Source organism: Acartia tonsa, chromosome 5 (assembly GCF_053477335.1).
Source record: "Acartia tonsa isolate MP-2025a chromosome 5, ASM5347733v1, whole genome shotgun sequence".
Lineage (NCBI taxonomy): Eukaryota > Metazoa > Arthropoda > Copepoda > Calanoida > Acartiidae > Acartia > Acartia tonsa.
In genome coordinates this window covers 35,781,979-35,800,638 of record NC_137264.1, presented here as the reverse complement: position 1 = coordinate 35,800,638, position 18,660 = coordinate 35,781,979, and the positions used below count along the sequence as shown (strand labels likewise).

At 32.0% G+C, this 18,660-nt stretch overlaps 1 protein-coding gene across 1 annotated transcript in view; it reads right to left on the bottom strand.

Annotated features, from left to right (window-relative positions):
• Nucleotides 1-18,660, bottom strand: part of LOC145319362 (carbohydrate sulfotransferase 11-like) — a 21,000-nt gene extending 2,340 nt beyond the window's left edge. Inside the window, exons 1-14 of the mRNA XM_080161464.1 lie at nt 18,608-18,660; nt 17,406-17,498; nt 16,864-16,948; nt 16,438-16,478; nt 16,118-16,196; nt 14,246-14,333; nt 14,058-14,139; nt 12,174-12,227; nt 8,505-8,576; nt 7,754-7,840; nt 3,411-3,477; nt 1,861-1,932; nt 1,314-1,360; nt 402-464 (exon numbers count right to left, since the gene is read on the bottom strand). Coding sequence (XP_080017590.1) covers nt 402-464; nt 1,314-1,360; nt 1,861-1,932; nt 3,411-3,477; nt 7,754-7,840; nt 8,505-8,576; nt 12,174-12,227; nt 14,058-14,139; nt 14,246-14,333; nt 16,118-16,196; nt 16,438-16,478; nt 16,864-16,948; nt 17,406-17,498; nt 18,608-18,636 — 959 coding nt within the window. The 5' untranslated portion in view covers nt 18,637-18,660. The remainder of the gene's footprint in view (nt 1-401; nt 465-1,313; nt 1,361-1,860; nt 1,933-3,410; nt 3,478-7,753; nt 7,841-8,504; nt 8,577-12,173; nt 12,228-14,057; nt 14,140-14,245; nt 14,334-16,117; nt 16,197-16,437; nt 16,479-16,863; nt 16,949-17,405; nt 17,499-18,607) is intronic.

Here is an 18,660-nt window from a genome sequence, read left to right as displayed (position 1 = left end):
TATAAGGGGGGCCTCAAAAATCCAAAGTGCTTGTACCGTCGCAATTTTTTCCATTACAGAAGAAATATTTTGCATTGGTCCTGTTTTTGCATAAATCAACCATATTTTGGCTGGGGGCAAAAATATTAACACAATTTTTCAAATCCGGGACGGGCTACTTTGTACAACTAAACATCTCTCTAATTTTCAAGGGGTGGGGGGTGAATACATTGCCCATCTGCACGTCTATGTAGGAAAATATTCAAATCTATGACGTTATGAGGGAAAAGTGTTTTGTTGTCCACAACAAAGTACACTTCTGACACATTATGACTTTATGCCTTAGTCTGTTCTTATATCTTGCTACTTATGTTTGGTGTTATTCTTGTTTATATGCCTTTTTAGAAAATAAGTAACGTAACCTGATGAGTTTGAAATAGAGTTCTTCATCAAGCATGTTTAGGTAATCTACGGTTGTAGATTTACTAAAAAAATATGTATTTATTAAATCAATTTTTTTTATTAGAAAATTACTTTTCGGATCATGGAAAGAAAACGAAGTAGCGGGTTTCGTCGTATTTTCACAGTAGCTTTTGATTGGCTATTTTAGGTTTGTTAAGGTAAATGCTAATAATTGCCCCTCAGGGTTAGGATATTAGCACCGTACGGTTAGAGTATCCCCCACAGGAGCTAGAAATAGGAGAAAAGCTACTGTGAAAATACGACGAAACCCGCTACTTCGTTTTCTTTTCATGATCCTACTTTCCTATCAGAATTTTAGCGGTTATTTGCTCTTGTACTTTTAAACTTGCATTTATTGTCGGTCTTCTAGGCAGGGGCGTCCAAGCTTTTTTAAGGGAGGAGGGGTAAATGGCAAGCGAAGCGCGTCGCAAATTTTTTTAAAAATTTGCTTGGGGGGGTAATTACCCCCCTGAAATCTGTTGGCAGGGGTAAATTTTGTACCCCCCCACCCCCGAATTTTTTTTTTTTTGAGGGGGGTTGGGGTAATTTAAATACTATTAAATATTTAGTAGTAGAAATGCGCGCGAAGCGTGCAAAAAATTTTTTTTTGTTAGGGATTATCTATTTTGGGGGATGTGTTTACCCCCCCAAAATTGTTTGGTGGGTAAATATCCTCTCCTAAATGGTTGGGGTAAATTCGTTCAAGGGGGGTAATCCCCACTTTAACACCCCCCCCCCCTTGGACGTCCTTGCTTCTAGGTCTCTACTTTAGGTTATTGTGTCTATCTCCCATTCTATACTTTTATATGTATTCCTCCTATCTAATCTTGCCTCTCTAGCGACTCAAAAAGCTTAGATTAACATAAACTTACGATTCTTTTCCTTTTGTCGGGTTTATTCGTATTCCACTGAACTCAACCTTAAGATATGTATATATTCATTTTCATTTATTTGATTATATAATCTAAATCTAATAAATCTAAATAATAAATTTTAAGAGAGGTTATTTTTCAGTTTTCCATACGTACTTTATTGTTTTTTTCAGGTACTTTTCTGTTACTTTTATTTGTACTAGCGGCTACTTATTTTTTTTTGTTTGGGGGGGGGGGGAATTTTCCTAGGGGCGATTTCTCTTAGGAGAGTGGTGGTACCCTCCCCAAAATAGTTATAAATCTTCTAAGGACCTATGAGAAGCTATACCCAGTAAAGGAGAACCATATCGTTTCAGCGGTTAGCGAGATTCTTTGGTACAAATAAACAGACATACATCCTGGTACTTTGTTATTAGGATGTAATATTAAGAATTTAGAATATTTTTTTTAAATTAAGCATCTACGTCCGCTCAAGGTTAAAATTGTTATCTTGACAATAGAGGTATTCTGCATAGAGAGCTAGCCCATGTAACATATACACAAGTACCTTTTCTAATTGCTGAATTACAGATAGATCTCTGGTTATAGTCTCCATTTTAATGATGTATTTGTATGGCACCTAAAAAGTATATTCATGATATAGTTGGCACTGAAGGACGGTTTGGAAGCAGCTATTAATGCCCATTAGAAATGACGTCATACAATACAAATGACCAACGATAGGCCAGTAAACATTTTACCATTGGTCAATTACAATTTATACTGGCCTATCATTGGTTATTTGTATAGCATGACGTCATTTTTTATAGGCACTATAAGCTGCTTCGATTCGCCTACAATATGAGAAAATTATGTATTGCTTTTTTGTAATATTACACAAACGGGAATAGGTTTTCATATTATTCTGTCAATATAGTGAGAAATGGCAAAATTTATATTTTCTATTTCTATGTCCACGTAGGTGAGAGAGAAATTCATGCCATGTGATATTGACAGAATATTTTGAATACTTATTCCAATTATCAATATTACGTCAATACAATAAATATTTATTAATTACCAGTTTTAACACTTGCCAGATCAAACTAATTAAATTTCGAAATTGATCAATTATTTGACAAAACGTTTGATAATTACGAAAAGTTTCAATATTTAAAAAGAAAATTGCACACTTTTTTCAATGCCATCAAATTCTTTTTGATATCATGAAATTTCACATTTTTCTATAAAGTAAACTCAAGGCGTTTGAGGGAGGCAGTTTGGTATAAAATAAATACCTCTTTAAGGACCTCTTTAAGCTTCCCCAAAAGAAAGCGTGAGCTTTACAGACAAACAAGAAGAACTTAGTTTTTTAATAGGATACTTTATAAGAGATGCGCACCTAGCATCTAGGCGCTCTGTACTCAGAATAGCTTAAAACCATCCCAAGACTTAAATCTAAAATTAATTAATCTAAAACAATCAAAGGACCTATGTGAATTTTACCTAAAAAGAGAACCCAATCAGTTTAGTAGTTATTGAAATCTTAAGCTTCAGACAAATACTAGTACGGCTTTTTATAATAGGATATAAATAATCGGATGGAAGTGTGGTAGTCCGACAGACTGTCGCTTCCTAGAGCATGCTTCGCTCCTAGCCAACTCTTGATAAGATATCAGGTGGCTAATCTCCTCCCAACACATTCCTCAGCAACCCTTCTATTGTTTGACCAGCAGATTAGCACGGTCAAAACTGCCAGCCGCTAGCAGGGGGAAGGGGTTGCCCCTCCCCCCTCATGTTTCAGCCAACCTACCCTTTTCCGGGGGACACCAGCCTTACCCCCAAATGGACCTACCCTTCTTCTTCTCACCTGGACAACATTTCCCCTTCATCTCCATTCCCTTTTTCTGACTACCCAATATCTATAATTTGTGTATATAAGCTATGATTTTATAATGTAATATTAGTTCTAAATAAATCTTCAATCTGTAACCACTTGGAGTATTTGTTGATAGAATCATTAAGGCTAGGGGCTCTTTCGCCGGACTTCGCCAAATAGGGCTTGAATCGCTTCACCCCTATTACAGAAGTGACTGTAAAAAACTATAAAAATCTAACCTTACAATAATCGCAGCCAGAATAAAAAGGACGAAAATGCCAGTTAACCTCTCTGCTACAGCGTGGACTAGAATAAATATATGAATATATGCAACAACAAAAAATGAATAAAATTCGTGCATTTGTGGGAAACCAATGCAATGCACATAGGGGCAACAATTCACCACTCCCAAATCAAGTTTTAAACATTCTATGAGTATTATCATACCCAATGTACATCAGATTTCAAAGGAATCGTAAAAATACGCTTTTTAAGTAAGCATTCTAATGCATGGAAGTCAAGAAATGCAAAAATTTTCTTATAGAAAAAGGCATACTTTTTGTGTTTCACCAACAATTTTAAAAGTATTATAAAATCTCTTAGAATTAACGTAATTAGACAAAATAACTTCTGATGAGTCATGCATTACATATATTTTGAAAGTATAAAAGAAAAAAACACAAATTGAAGAAATTAGTCCTAAATAATTCTAGTTGAAGTCAAGATTTTAGTTTTTATTTGTTTGTTTTTTAATCAACATTTAAGAAGAAAGTAAGAGGAAACATGTTTTCGCCGGGTGTCGCCGGCTAAAAAAACGATATTTGATTACCCAAAGACATATTTTAATCGCCAGTACCGGTTTCATTTACCCCCCCGCGCCCCCGTAGAGGTTTTTAGCCCATTTTCTGAACGTGGGTGCACGAAAAGCTTGTAAGAAAAGGCGTTTAAATGCGCTTTTAAAGTCAAAACTTCAGATATAATTCAAATAAATAAAAGACACAGAAACATAGACATATTGGGAAATATTTATTCTGACTTAGAATTAATGTTAATAATAAATATTTTCAAGTTCTATTGCACTAAATGATGGGGGCTAAACCTAAATCTAAACCTCTTTATGTTTGATGTTTTAATGTAACTAAATAATCGTTTCTATAGATTATTACAAATATCAGGGATCTAAAGGGATAAGACAAAGACAATTATAATACCCAAAATTACCCCTTGTGTAGATTAAAGTTAGTAGTTAAAACATTTGAACACACAACTGTAAAACTTTGGGGACTAGTGTTATAAACAGCCCAATGTCCCCTACCTTACTGCGGAAAAGTAAAGTTAATATGCAAATAATGTGAGGTTCTTATAATCATTCGAAATTGGAATTAGCAAGTAGTCTATCTGTCTGTCTATTGGTAATGCTTTGTTATTAAATTATGTAGTTACAGGGTATTCATGTTTAAAGTCAGCAGTTTTATTTAGAAAGGGAGGGGACTGTTAATTACACTTGTCCCCAAACTTCAAAGTTTTATAATAACGTTTTTATATTCGTTAGCATAATAACTTCAGGAAATTTAATTGATTTTTTATTGGTTCGTTCATTAAGAGGAGTGTCAAAACTTTTCAACCACTAATTGTCATCGACAGACAAATAATTTTGTAATATAATTTATTAAATATGTATTTATTAAATAAGTATCAATATTGGGGATGTACATATTAATAGGTTATTGTTTAGTTCCTTAGATCCCTAGGTGTTAATATATAATACAAAGTAGCTTGATGTCTGTTTGTCTGTCCGCCCATCCCTTAAGATCTCACTAACCACTAAACTGATTGAATTCTACTATTCAGGGAATATATCTACTGGTCCTGTGGTTGTTTAAAGATCTTTTTCAAAAATAAAAATCCCCCTCAATTTTTTCATATTTCTATAATTAGGGTCGGTCCGTCCGTACGTCTGGTACAGTTAGCTCTTTTACTTAAATTAAACAGGCTAGAATTGTCCTATCGATCTAAAACTTTTCATGCTGATTTCTACAACAGTTAGGTACGACTTAGAAAGCACAGCAACTCTATAATCGTTACCAGAAAGTCCGTACATCCATTTATAACAAGCTGATTTTTACTTTTTTGACAACAAATAATGGTTTTGAATGTTAAAAATATCCTATTCATCTGATTTTTTGAATACTGATTCCTATTTCAATAACGTCTATTGTTATAAGCGAAGCATCTCTAAAATCAAGTCCTAAAAACGTCAGTATGTCCTTAAACAGTAACATGTATTTAATCAGTTTATTTAATCAGTTTTAATTACAATTTTGTATAGACATGCATTAATATTCAGTTCTGACACTTTACAAGTGTTACAAGTGTTTGTTTGTCCTTACATTTCAGAGCTTCGCTTCTTTCATGGATGTTGTCATCCTTGTTTAATTACCTCTTGGGGCAAATCCATTAGAGGCTAGGGGCAAAGCCGCTAGTATACATATAAACAGTAAACAAGAATCATAATATCATTATAAATATAGATATTAGTTAATAAAAATTTATATTAATCATGCCCACATTTATAATGGATTTATTAAACATAAAAATAAAGTGAAACTTGTAGCTTGCTAAAATAAGGATCCCCATCCACCCCCATTTACACCATCCCCTCCCCTCCTACTGAAATGAATTCCATGACCCCAAATTTGACACTTTAAACACTAAAATCGGACTACAATTAACCTAGTTACACTTTAAAGGGCCCAAAAAGCTAGTGATAGGGTAGCTGCGCTACTAAAAAATTTTCATATTGCTCTGATAACCAAAACCCCTAATTAGACATTTTAAACACAAAATTCAAGATAGTTGATTAATAGATAGATGGATAGGTAGATTAATAGATATATGGATAAGTAAATGGATAGACAGATGGATAGATGGATGGATAGATAGAGGGATAGATTGATGGATGGATAAATTGATATTTGATGGATAAAGAGATGAATAGTTGATGGATAGATAGATAGGTCGATATATAGATGGATAGAGAGATGGATATATAGATGGATAGATAGATGGATATATAGATGGATAGATAGATGGATAGATAGATGGATAGATAGATGGATAGATAGATGGATAGATAGATGGATAGATAGATGGATAGATAGATGAATAGATAGATGGATAGATTGATGGATAGATAGCTGGATAGATTGATGGATAGATAGATGGATAGGGTAAGGGGGGACTATTTTCGGGAGGGGTTAATCTGGTAATTTTCTATCTACCTTCATAATAATAGGTAGATGAATAGATATATGGATAGATAGATGGATAAGTAAATGGATAGACAGATGGATAGATGGATGGATAGATAGATGGATAGATTGATGGATGGATAAATTGATAGTTGATGGATAGAGAGATGAATAGTTGATGGATAGATAGATGGATCGATATATAGATGGATAGACAGATAGATAGATAGATGGATAGATAGATGGATAGATAGATGGATAGATAGATGGATAGATAGATAGATGGATAGATAGATGGATAGATAGATGGATAGATAGATGGATATTTAGATGGATAGATAGATGGATAGATAGATGGATAGATAGATGGATAGATGGATGGATAAATGGATGGATAGATAGATGGATAGACAGATGGATAGATAGATGGATAGATATATGGATAGATAGATGGATAGATTGATGGATAGATAGATGGATAGGGTAAGGGGGGGCTATTTTCGGGAGGGGTTAATCTAGTAATTTTCTATCTACCTTCATAAAATGACCTTTATCTCCATGTTCCTTTCAAATGACAGAAAAAAACATAAAAGCAAATTTGTTTGTTGTTAAATTACCTACAAAAAAGTATGAAATGAAATTTTTGTGAGATGAATTACTAAATAATTAAATCCCCTTTTTGGTTGATTTGCCCCAATGTGCAATGGTTATAGAATAAATGGATATTGTGAAAGATTCTCGCATACCCTAAAAAAATGGTTCTTATAGCGTTAATAAAATGCTAACCTATTCGCTCCTTTTATGAGTGTACCCCATCCCCTCCGATGGTTATGTAGTAATGTATTGACCGATATCCCGATATCTGATGACTGTTTACAAACTAAATTGACGCAAAATTCCCTTGTCACAAATCCACGGTAGGCCTTTAGCAAGGCTTGGAAACGCTACAATCGTTGTATAGCTATCCGCATAAAAACTATCGGTTTCATAGCTTAATCAATTTTAATTTCAGTACAAGGCAGTTGGCCTTTTTTACAATAAGCCAGGAATAGTTCGAACTAAGCATTAACAGCTGTGAGTTTGACAAGCAGAAAACTTTTGAAACCTATTAATATCGGCTAGACAAGAACCTATTCACATTCATACTAAAATAATCACAAATAGCATAGTATTACAGACAATTTTCTCAGAATATTAAATAAAAATCAAAAAATTAATACTAGTTTTGTTAGAATGGGCCTTCCGCCCTGCTGGCCAAATAAAACTTATAAATTTTCATTTTAATATCATTGGCAAGCTGTCTATAATACGATGCGATAAAAAATACTTACACACAATAATTTGTTATTTCATCAATAACATAATTGATATATGATGTGAAATTTAAGTTTCCATACGTCTCTAAAATCTCATTTCGACTAAAACAAAATTAAAGGATAAAAATGATCATAGTTATTTCTTTCATCGTATTATAAACGGCTTTCCACGGATATAGAATGTACAATTATAAGATTAAAACTAGTTTTTTAGCCCCAAGATGCCGAAGGCACGGGCTAAAAAAACTGGTTTTAATCTTATGATTGTACATTTTTATATTCGTAGAAAACTGGATATAATACGATGCTAGACATAGTTTTTTCATATGGATGAGAACCGGTTCCTATCCACCGGATTCGAATAAATACGAGAAAATGTATTACATATCTTTTTATTTTAAACCCTCAATCCTTTAATTTTAAAGACATTATTGCTAGTCAAGAGCATTACAGATACTCTGAACCATCATACTGTTTATAAAGGACGGACAGACAGTTCAAATTATAGAACGGTTTCGCAACCAAAGTTTGCTGTTAATTGGTTAGTTAGGGCCTACACAGCCGCGCCGCAGACGCGCATAAGCCTCAAATCTAAACCCGCTTGTGTGCATAAAAAAATTCCAAAAGGATGTTTTGTCTGTTTATAAAAAGGTCTAGACATCCAGGTGAATGTTAAAATTATTATATGACGATTTCACTGAGGCCTACACGCGGCTGACGCGCTGGTGCCGAGCCCTGGTTATAATCATATTATGATATTATTTACCTTCTGCGGAAAACTTTGTTGTCCATTCTATCCATATAGTTCAATATTTTGTTGATGTAGGTCGATACAAGCCTAAATATTTATAGGTCAATATTTTGTTGATGTAGGTTGATACACGCCTAAATATTTATAGTACAATATTTTGTTGATGTAGGTTGATACAGGCCTAAATATTTATGATTCAATATTTTGTTGATGTAGGTTAATACAAGCCTAAATATTAATAGTTCAATATTTTGTTGATGTAGGTTCATATAAGCTTAAATATTCATAGTTCAATATTTTATTGATGTAGGTTGATACAGGTCTAAATATTTATAACTTAATATTTTGTTGATGTAGGTTGATACAAGCCTAAATGTTTATAGTTCAATATTTTGTTGATGTAGGTTAATACAAGTCTAAATCTTTATAGTTAAATATTTTGTTGATGAAAGGTTAATACAAGCCTAAATATTTATAGTTCAATATTTTGTTGATGTAGGTTGATACAAGCCTAAATATTCAGAGTTCAATATTTTGTTGATGTATGTTGATACAAGCCTAAATATTCATAGTTAAATATTTTGTTCAGTTGATGTAGGTTGATAAAGGTCTAAATATTTATAATTTAATATTTTGTTGATGTAGGTTAATACAAGCCTAAATATTTTGTTGATGTGGGTTGATACAAGCCTAAATATTCATATTCAATATTTTGTTGATGTAGGTTTATACAGGTCTAAATATTTATAATTTAACATTTTTTTGTTGTAGGTTGATACAAGCCTAAATATTTATAGTTAAATATTTTGTTGATGTAGGTTAATACAAGTCTAAATATTTATAGTTTAATATTTTGTTGATGTAGGTTAATACAAGCCTAAATATTCATAGTTTAATATTTTGTTGATTTAGGTTGATGCATGTCTAAATATTTTTAATTTAATATTTTGTTGATTTAGGTTGATACAAGCCTAAATATTCATAGTTCAATATTTTGTTGATGAAGGTTAATACAAGCCCAAATATTTATAGTTCAATATTTTGTTGATGAAGATTGTACAAGCCTAAATATTAATAGTTCAATATTTTGTTGATGTAGGTTAATAAAAGCCTACATATTCATAGTTCAATATTTTGTTGATGTTGGTTGATACAATCCTAAATATTCATAGTTCAATATTTTGTTCATGTAGGTTGATAGAAGACTAAATATTTATAATTTAATATTTTGTTGATGTAGGTTGATACAAGCCTAAATATTCATAGTTTAATATTTTGTTAATGAAGGTTGATACAAACCTAAATATTGATAGTTCAATATTTTGTTAATGAAGGTTGTTCAAGCCTAAATATTCATAGTCCAATATTTTGTTTATGTAGGTTTATACAAGCCTAAATATTTATAGTTCAATATTTTGTTCATGTAGGTTGATACAAGACTAAATATTTATAATTTAATATTTTGTTGATGTAGGTTGATACAAGCCTAAATATTCATAGTTAAATATTTTGTTGATGTAGATTAATACAAGCCTAAATATTGATAGTTCAATATTTTGTTAATGAAGGTTGTTCAAGCCTAAATATTGATAGTTCAATATTTTGTTTATGTAGGTTAATACAAGCCTAAATATTCATATTTCAATATTTTGTTGATGTAGGTTGATACAAGCCTAAATATTTATAGTTCAATATTTTGTTCATGTAGGTTGATACAAGCCTAAATATTTATATATTATATAATATACTTAAAAGGTTAAATTATTTTTGTAGATTAAAAAATCTAATCTTTAATTTATTCATCACCCGTGCTAATGTAAATAACCCCAAGTCAAGGGATAGTTTCAGGCTATTTTACATCTTCCTTCCACAGAATGTAAGGGGCGCAGACGTTATTTTTTTCATAATATGCACGCATTTTATCAATTCAAGAAAAAAAGTACATATATTTTACATTTATTATTAATGGCCATTTTATAAAATTGTAAAACAGCTGTATCTTTTCTTTATTTAATATTAATTTTCACATTTCACAAGCTGTGTAGCTATTCGTTAACTGTGATATGTATAGACGTCCGTCCGAGCGTCTTCTTAGATTAAAACAATTCTTGATTTGCTGGTTTTAGAGATAATACATAAAATACAGTAACGATTTTCTATACATATTTTTAGTAGCGAAGCTACTCTATAATTCACTATGTCCGTCCGTCCATCAGTCCGTCCGTCAGTCCGTCCGTAACGCTATGGGGGAAATGGGATTTACTCAGCTTCTATAAAAGATAGGATGCTGAAACTTTTTGACAACATTCCCATCACTAAGGAGAATAATAAAAACTATAAAACATCAATGACGGCTAGACTGCATTTAAGGAGGTTTTAAGCTATTTTTGCATTTTTCCCATTTTTCTCCATATCTTTGGTGTTGATGGTCCGATTTCCAAATTTTTTTGAGTTATAGATATTAAAATTAATATTCCTGTCGTTTAAAGAAAACAATCATGATGGTCAGACTGCCATTAAGCAGGTTTTAGGCTTTTTTTTGTATTTTTCACATTTTTCTCCATATGTTTAATGTTTATGGTCCGATTTCCAAATTTTTTTTTGGTCATAGATATCAAAACTAAATTTCCTGTCGTTTAAAGAAAATAACCATGAAGGTCAGACTGCCTTTTTGCAGGTTTTTGGCTATTTTTAAATTTTCCCTTATTTTTATGTATGTAGTCCGATTTTCCAAATTTTAAAACTTTTTTGAGATGTTAGTATCAATATAATTTTTCCCATTGTTATGAGCATCTTTTATGTAATTTACTTTGACTGTCATTATCATACAAAATAAAAGAAGGTTTTCTGTTTATTTTCTCCTATAAATCTATTCTTGATTTTATAAATACACTTTAAATCTACTTGTACGTATTCCCATCCATGATTTTCTGTGCTTCGCTACTTATGGATGTTGTCATCCTTGTTTTTTAATGGGAGGGGTTGATCAATATGAATAAACACTAACAAAACAATAATGTATAAGCTTTTTTATAATGCCTATAAAAAATGACGTCATACTGACCTACAATTGGTCAATTGAAGCTTTCCAAATGTCAAAAAAAAATCAGCTAAGTGACGTCGTTAAAATGAGGGATGATTGGAGAAGTGGAAAAGAAAACCCCTAAAAAAGAGATGGATAATCCCTTATTTTTATGACGTCACATGGCTTATTTTTTTAGATACTTTGTAAAACTTCCTGCCATTGGTAATTAAGTCTGTGTATTGGCATATCATTGGTCATTTGTATTGTATGACGGCACTATAAACAGCTTCATAATGTGTATTAAACTATTAGGATAGTATGGTAACAACATTTTTAATTTAAGATAAAAAAAATATTAAGTAGAAAAGTACATATTGTCCGTCAATAGTAAATAGATATTGTGACCGTCAAACGGACGTATAGTCATAAAATTATAATAAAGTTGCTACGGCATTAATTTAATGAATGCAATTAATGTTGCACTTGCAGCTGTTTATCATTAATTAATATTAATTTCATATAATTAAGATTCTATAACATGAACTTAAATATGCCACCTAAATGTATCAATTAGCAATGAAATATATCAAGGTTTTGTCACTTTTGTGAAGGAGAGACTGACGAACAAACGGACATTGCAATACTATTGTTTTACTGACCTGTCTAAAGGATGTCTAACAATGCTAAATGAAAATGTATTCTCAACAAAAGATCTGAAAATCAAAACCAAAATTACAAGATTAAAACCAGTTTTGTTAGGCCCCAGTGGCCCCATGAGGGTAGGGGCGATATCGCTAATAACCTTTTATAAAAGTAATAAGATGCTTGTATATGTGTCTGTCTAAAGCTAAGAAACTCACTAACCGATAACTGGTATGGTTCTCCTTTACACTAAGACATCTTACAGAGTTGGTTTTAACTATCATAAGGGAGGGCACCTCCACCCTCCCAAGTAAAATAGTCGATAGAAAAAATGAAACATCAAAACCCTCACTCGCACTGCCCCTCTATTGGCCCTTACTGCCTCTAGGGGTGAAGCCGCTGGTAAACCTTTTAAATTATGAGTCATATAAATAATTTGGAGACGATGGGAGGTAAAATGACACTTAACAAAACAGAAAAAAAGTCATTTACACATCAATTTTGAAAATAAATCTATTAAGACACATAAATTACATTATTTGAATTCATTTTGTCAAAGCAGTTAAATATGATTTCTATAAAAAAAAACAGCTGATTCTGGACAATCAATTGATTTACAAAATAAATGAATATTCTGTTCATACAATGTATCAAATATAATTTATAAAAGCTCTATTATGACTAATAATGAATGAGTAGTAAAAAGAAATGAACGTACTATTTTAACATTTGTGTACCTTAGACTTTAACAAAGCATTAATTAATAAATGCTAAACTTTATAACCTGAGGCGCAGATCAAGGTTGTTGATATAAGTCTGCCTCAATGTCTTTGTTTTATATTTAGCTGCTTAACAACGAATTGCGACCCTTTTTGAAAAGAAAAACTTTTATATAATCAGGGATGAACCGTCGATGACAAACTTTGCATGGTTCTTTCTGTAGTAGTAAGGTTCGATTTAGGAAGCGTAGCAATTCTGTAATAGTTACCAGAATGCCCTTACGTCCATTTAAAATATGATATTTTAAAACTTTTTTTTTCTATTCATCTGATTATTTTTAAAAAATGAATACTGTTTCAACAAGGTACAATGTTATAAGCTAAGCATCTCTGTAATCTAGTCTTGAAAATGCAAATAGGTCCTAAAACAGTATTCTGTATTGATGCATTTTTGTAAGCATTAAGGTTTATTTGTCATAACGTTTCAAATCTTTGCTTTTATGGATGTTGTTATCCTTGTTTTACAGAAACTCAACGCTTTGCTTTTCCTATAAAGTAAGATAGGCCGCGTCTTACTCGTTTTAAGATAAATATAATTATACACACATCAAGACCTAACAAAAATATGAGGTTTTATACTAAACTAGCGGCTTCGCCCCTAGGCTCTAGGGGCTTTGCCCCGAGAGGTATAATTACATCTTCTATTACCTACTCAGCAGAAGAAAAGGCAAATGGATCGAAAATTTTCGCAAAATTCGCTCAATTCGTTAAAAAAAATGGGGGGGATTTTTGGTTTTTAAGGGGGTTGGGGGTGTCCCACCCCCAAGAAAATAGCCTAAAACCACCACAAGACCAGTAGGTATATTCCCTGAAGAGTAGATTCCGATCAGTTCAGTGGTTACCGAGATCTTAAGGGACAGACGGACAGACAGACGGACAGACGGACAGACATCATTCTATTTTGTATTATAGATTATCCCGTATAGAAGAAAATTTTGGTTACCAAAAAGGTCATTATGTGAGAAAAATTTGTTTACATCTTTTATAAAGAGCGAAAACAAGTCTTTTTTGATTATAATAAATTTGAACGGCTTGGATAGTCTAATTTAAAAAAAAATATATTTTACAAGTTTATTTTTTATTAAAGACGATCTACTGTGCATAATTAAAATGAATCTGTACCTCATATCTTCATCAGAATTAAACTGCGGAAATGAAGATGTTAGCTCTGGGATTACTTCTTCTGATCGGATCTTATGGAATTCTAAATTAAATATTTTATTTCTGATGTATGTTTTTATAATGATTTAGTTTGTTTGCACAAATTGAGTCAAACAACAAACAAAAACAAAATGTCATAAAATACTTACTATGATAACTATCTTTTTCTCTCATTATTGATGGGTCAGCTTTCCCCATTAGAAAAGCCATTTCAGATGCTAACCACGTACTTCCAACCTTGAAACATATTAACAAGACGTTAAAAACCGCGAGATGGCCACCAACAAACCGCCAATTTAGGCGTTGCTACAAAAGTCCAACTCTACAAAAGACCAACGCCTACAAAAGACCAACTAGTCGGTTATACAAAAGACCAACGCCTACAAAAGACCAACTCTACAAAAGACCAACGCCTACAAAAGACCAACGCCTACAAAAAATCGTAATGCTAGAAGGTCTATAGCTGCAAATGGTGTACCGTCATATCTGTATTTATCAAATTAATGAATATAATGATATAATGTATGCTTTAAATAGATTACAAACGACACAATTACGAGAAAAAAAATAAAACAAATTTTTTCGTATCAATGTAATATAATAATGGCTTGAAAATCTTCCAAGAAAATTTTTTAAATCTTCCAATTTTGATGATAAAATCTTCCAATTTTAATGATAAAAATCATTACACTCAAACATTTTGCAACGAATGGTAATCTTTTCATGAAATGGCAGAAACGGGGCTGAAACAAGCTGTTTTTTTTCTATTTCTAACAAGGAAAAGAGAATCCTAGAAGACGAACATCGGTACCAGTACATGAAATTAAGATCTAATGCCTTATTGGGTCTGCCGGCAAAAGAAGGCTTATAAATGTACAGCCTATGCTGTTATAAAAACCAAAAATGGAGTTGAGTACTTAAAAAGTACAATGGCAAATTACAAGCGCGCCTTCATTACTGAGTACATGTTTGGTCTTAAGAGCTGAAGGGATCTGAGATGCCAGTTTTGTACATCAGAATTGTAAATTTTATATGTGCTTGTATTAATATGTACATAAATTAATTATGCATTACTTGAATAAATTTGATGCTTTGTTTTATTGTTTTTTTTTGTAGAGTTGGTCTTTTGTAGGCGTTGGTCTTTTGTAGAGTTGGTCTTTTGTAGAGTTGGTCTTTTGTAGGCGTTGGTCTTTTGTAGGCGTTGGTCTTTTGTAGAGTTGGTCTTTTGTAGGCGTTGGTCTTTTGTAGAGTTGGTCTTTTGTAGCAACGCCAATTTATCACTGTATTGCTGCGTAAAGATTTATTTTAAAAATATAGTTGCATCCGATGATTTTTATAAGTTTAAATATCGATTTCATGAAGCTGTATTCTTTGCGACTAGCTTGCAGGTGACTTGCCATTATGGTTCGAGAGACCTCGAGTACCCCGTCCCCTATTCTAATGCAATGACATTGGATCTAAGATTTGTCAGCTTTGACTTTAAAACCGATTTTTTGGATTGGCTTTTAGTAGCGAAGCTACTTTATACATATTTCTTGACTGTCAACCCATTCGCAAGTCATTCCGTAACGCTATATGGGGAATGTGATTGTTTCGGTTTCTATTCTGTAGGTAAGCTAGTTGTCAAAGCACATATTTTCAAGAAAAATGATGATCTGCATAATAAGGCAAGCATTTGTCTAGAGTATGCATATGTACCTTTATTCTATATAAATTTTTAGATGATTAATTAATGTTTGATAATGTAGAAAATATTGTGCATTTAGAATTGATAAACGATTAAGAAGCTATAAGAAATATTACACTTTGTTAATTTGTTAAATATTTTGCTAAGTTTAAATTGTATTTAATTGTCGATATTAATCAGAGTGCATACGTCACCTACACTACACAAATGTTTAATGAAACATATGATAATGTCAATCAGCACAGTTTCAAAATAATTAATTCTATTTCTAAAGAAATGTAATTTTGAACAAATAAGATTTTCTACTAATGTTAAAATTTTTAAATTTTCCTACCTTTGGATGCTTGCAGTAAGTTATATTGTGGGATTTCAAAAAGTACAAGTCTCTGTCAGATTTATTTAAAACATTAGGCCTGAAACCAAAAAAAAAACTTATTTTTATGGGAAAAAAACATGAAAGTTTTTAAAATGTTAAAGTTTTTTGGTGATAGTTTTTTGTTTATAATTTTCTATTAAGCAGATTTCTATAACAGTCAGGCAGACGACTTGTGTAAGTTTTGTAAAAAAAAGTAGCAGAATTCTTTTCAAAATAAATTGTTTCTATCCTTTAGTTTAGATGAAAAATAAAATTTATCAAATTAAAAAAAAAGTTACCAAGTTTCACACATCATTTTAATTCTGTCTTTTCTTCTTTTCTAAAAAGTATAATTCATTACCTTATATATAGTAAAAGAGTATCTGCTTTTTCTTGTGCTCAGAAATATCAGAACTACTCTATAATTAGGATATATGTCCTTCCGTACGTTAAATGTCACATCATATTTAATGTTATTTTTTATGTTTTTTCTATTATTAGTTTAATTTCATTGCTGTCCTACTTATGGATATATTTTCCTTTGTTTTATTTTTATTTTTAAGGTAGCTGGACAAAGTGTTTAAAAAAATCAGCCTTGTGACGTCATAAAAAGGAGGGATTATTCATCTCTTTTTTAGGGGTTTTCTTTCTCACTTAACCTCTCATATCCCTCATTTTTATGACGTCCCATGGCTGAGACACTTTGTCTGGCTACTTTTTGAGACCTGGTCCATGAAAAATTTAGCAAATACTTCTTCATCTATGGATTGCAACATTCTACGAGATCTAAATATATGCCGCCTTTCTGACCTAAACAATTTATTAATTTCAGTAATTCATTTTGTTGTAGAAGGCATAATGTTTATAGAATAAAGATAATCAGATCGCAAATTATTAAAACAACCACAAATTGTCCAATCCATATTGTCAATTTCAATACTCGGAAAGGTTTAATAGCTAACTGGTGGGGGGGGGGGGGGGGGCATTCACACTATTTTTGGATCATCGAAATCCGATCCCCGTCCGCTTTTCTTCTTATATTTGAATGTTGAATTTTTTTGGGGGAAAACTTATTTCTTGCTCCTTAGGGGATCTCTAACCATGCGATTGCAAATACGATGCCACAGTGATGAACATAAGTCATTTTTCTTCTTCAAACAAGAAACCAAATAAAAAATCTTTTTTAAAAACCTACAGTAAGTGTAAATGGACGAACCGCTACCCCCCCCCCCCATAATCTACAAATATAAGTGCCCTCTTTTTTTACCTCTTGTCCATAAAATAGAAGGCCAACATGATAATGCCAGTGAAGGTTAAGAGCAGAAATTTATAATTAATTTTAACATGAAGAAGATTACACCTAAAACATAAGCATAGCAGCAACAACAAACTCTGTGTATCAAAGAGACGTACAGAATTGGGGTGTATCCAACCTCCTAACAAAATTAAGGGGGGTAAATAGACTCCCCTTTGTTATCCATACCCCTACAGCCTCCCGATACCCAACACTAATTCAGCTAAAGGGGGGGAGGGTCTCAGGGAAAAAAGTCAATCACCCGTTTAACAAAAAGGGGACCTCAAAAAATTTTTCAATCCAGAGACAAATTTTTTATATTCAGTGGGTGGGTTGAGATTAGGGATGAGGGGAGGGGGTGGGTATCAACTCCCCTGACAATAAAATACACCCCTTTTGTTGTCTGCTGCTGTTATAACCCCCCTAACTAAAGCATTAAATGGAAATTATGTGATTATATTCACCTAGAAATTATCAAATACAATCAAGAATAGAAGGATATGAAAATAGGAAACATAAAGTATTTTGCCAATAGTTGAAGAAGGAGGGGGCTTCAGGAATTCTAATCTATTTACTTAAGAAAGAGGATATTTATGTCTCTGTCTATATATTTTTACCGAATGATCTTGCTAACCACTGAACAGATATGATTTTCCTTTACAATATGTAGCTACTAATAGGTTCTGGGCAGGTTTAGAACTATTAAGTATGCCATCGGGATAATTAGACAATATTTAATTTTAGAAAAAGAGTTGCCTGATTATAATTAAACTTTTTTTAAACCAGTCAAAAACAAGTTTTAGGCATCCGCTCTAAAAGAAAAAATTACCACTATTCAAACAAATATTGGCGGGAGGGAATTTTTTTCCAGGGGGTGGTTTTCTCTTTAAAAGGTGTTATTACCCTTACCCAAAATAGTTACAACTTCCCATTACTATCTATTAGAAGCTCTATTGTAAAGGAGAACCAGATCAGTCCTGCGGTTAGCATTATCTTTCAATACAGACATCCTGTTACTTTTAAATAAGAATTATATCAAAATGAAACATCCAAAATGTAAACAAAATTCTTGTGTTTTAAGCACCAATATTTTTTAACTTTTCACTGCACTATTCATGATATATATATATATATATATATATATATATATATATATATATATATATTGCGTCCACCTGTTTTTGATCACTGCCTGCCTCATCATTCAATGAACTAAACTAAACTAAAC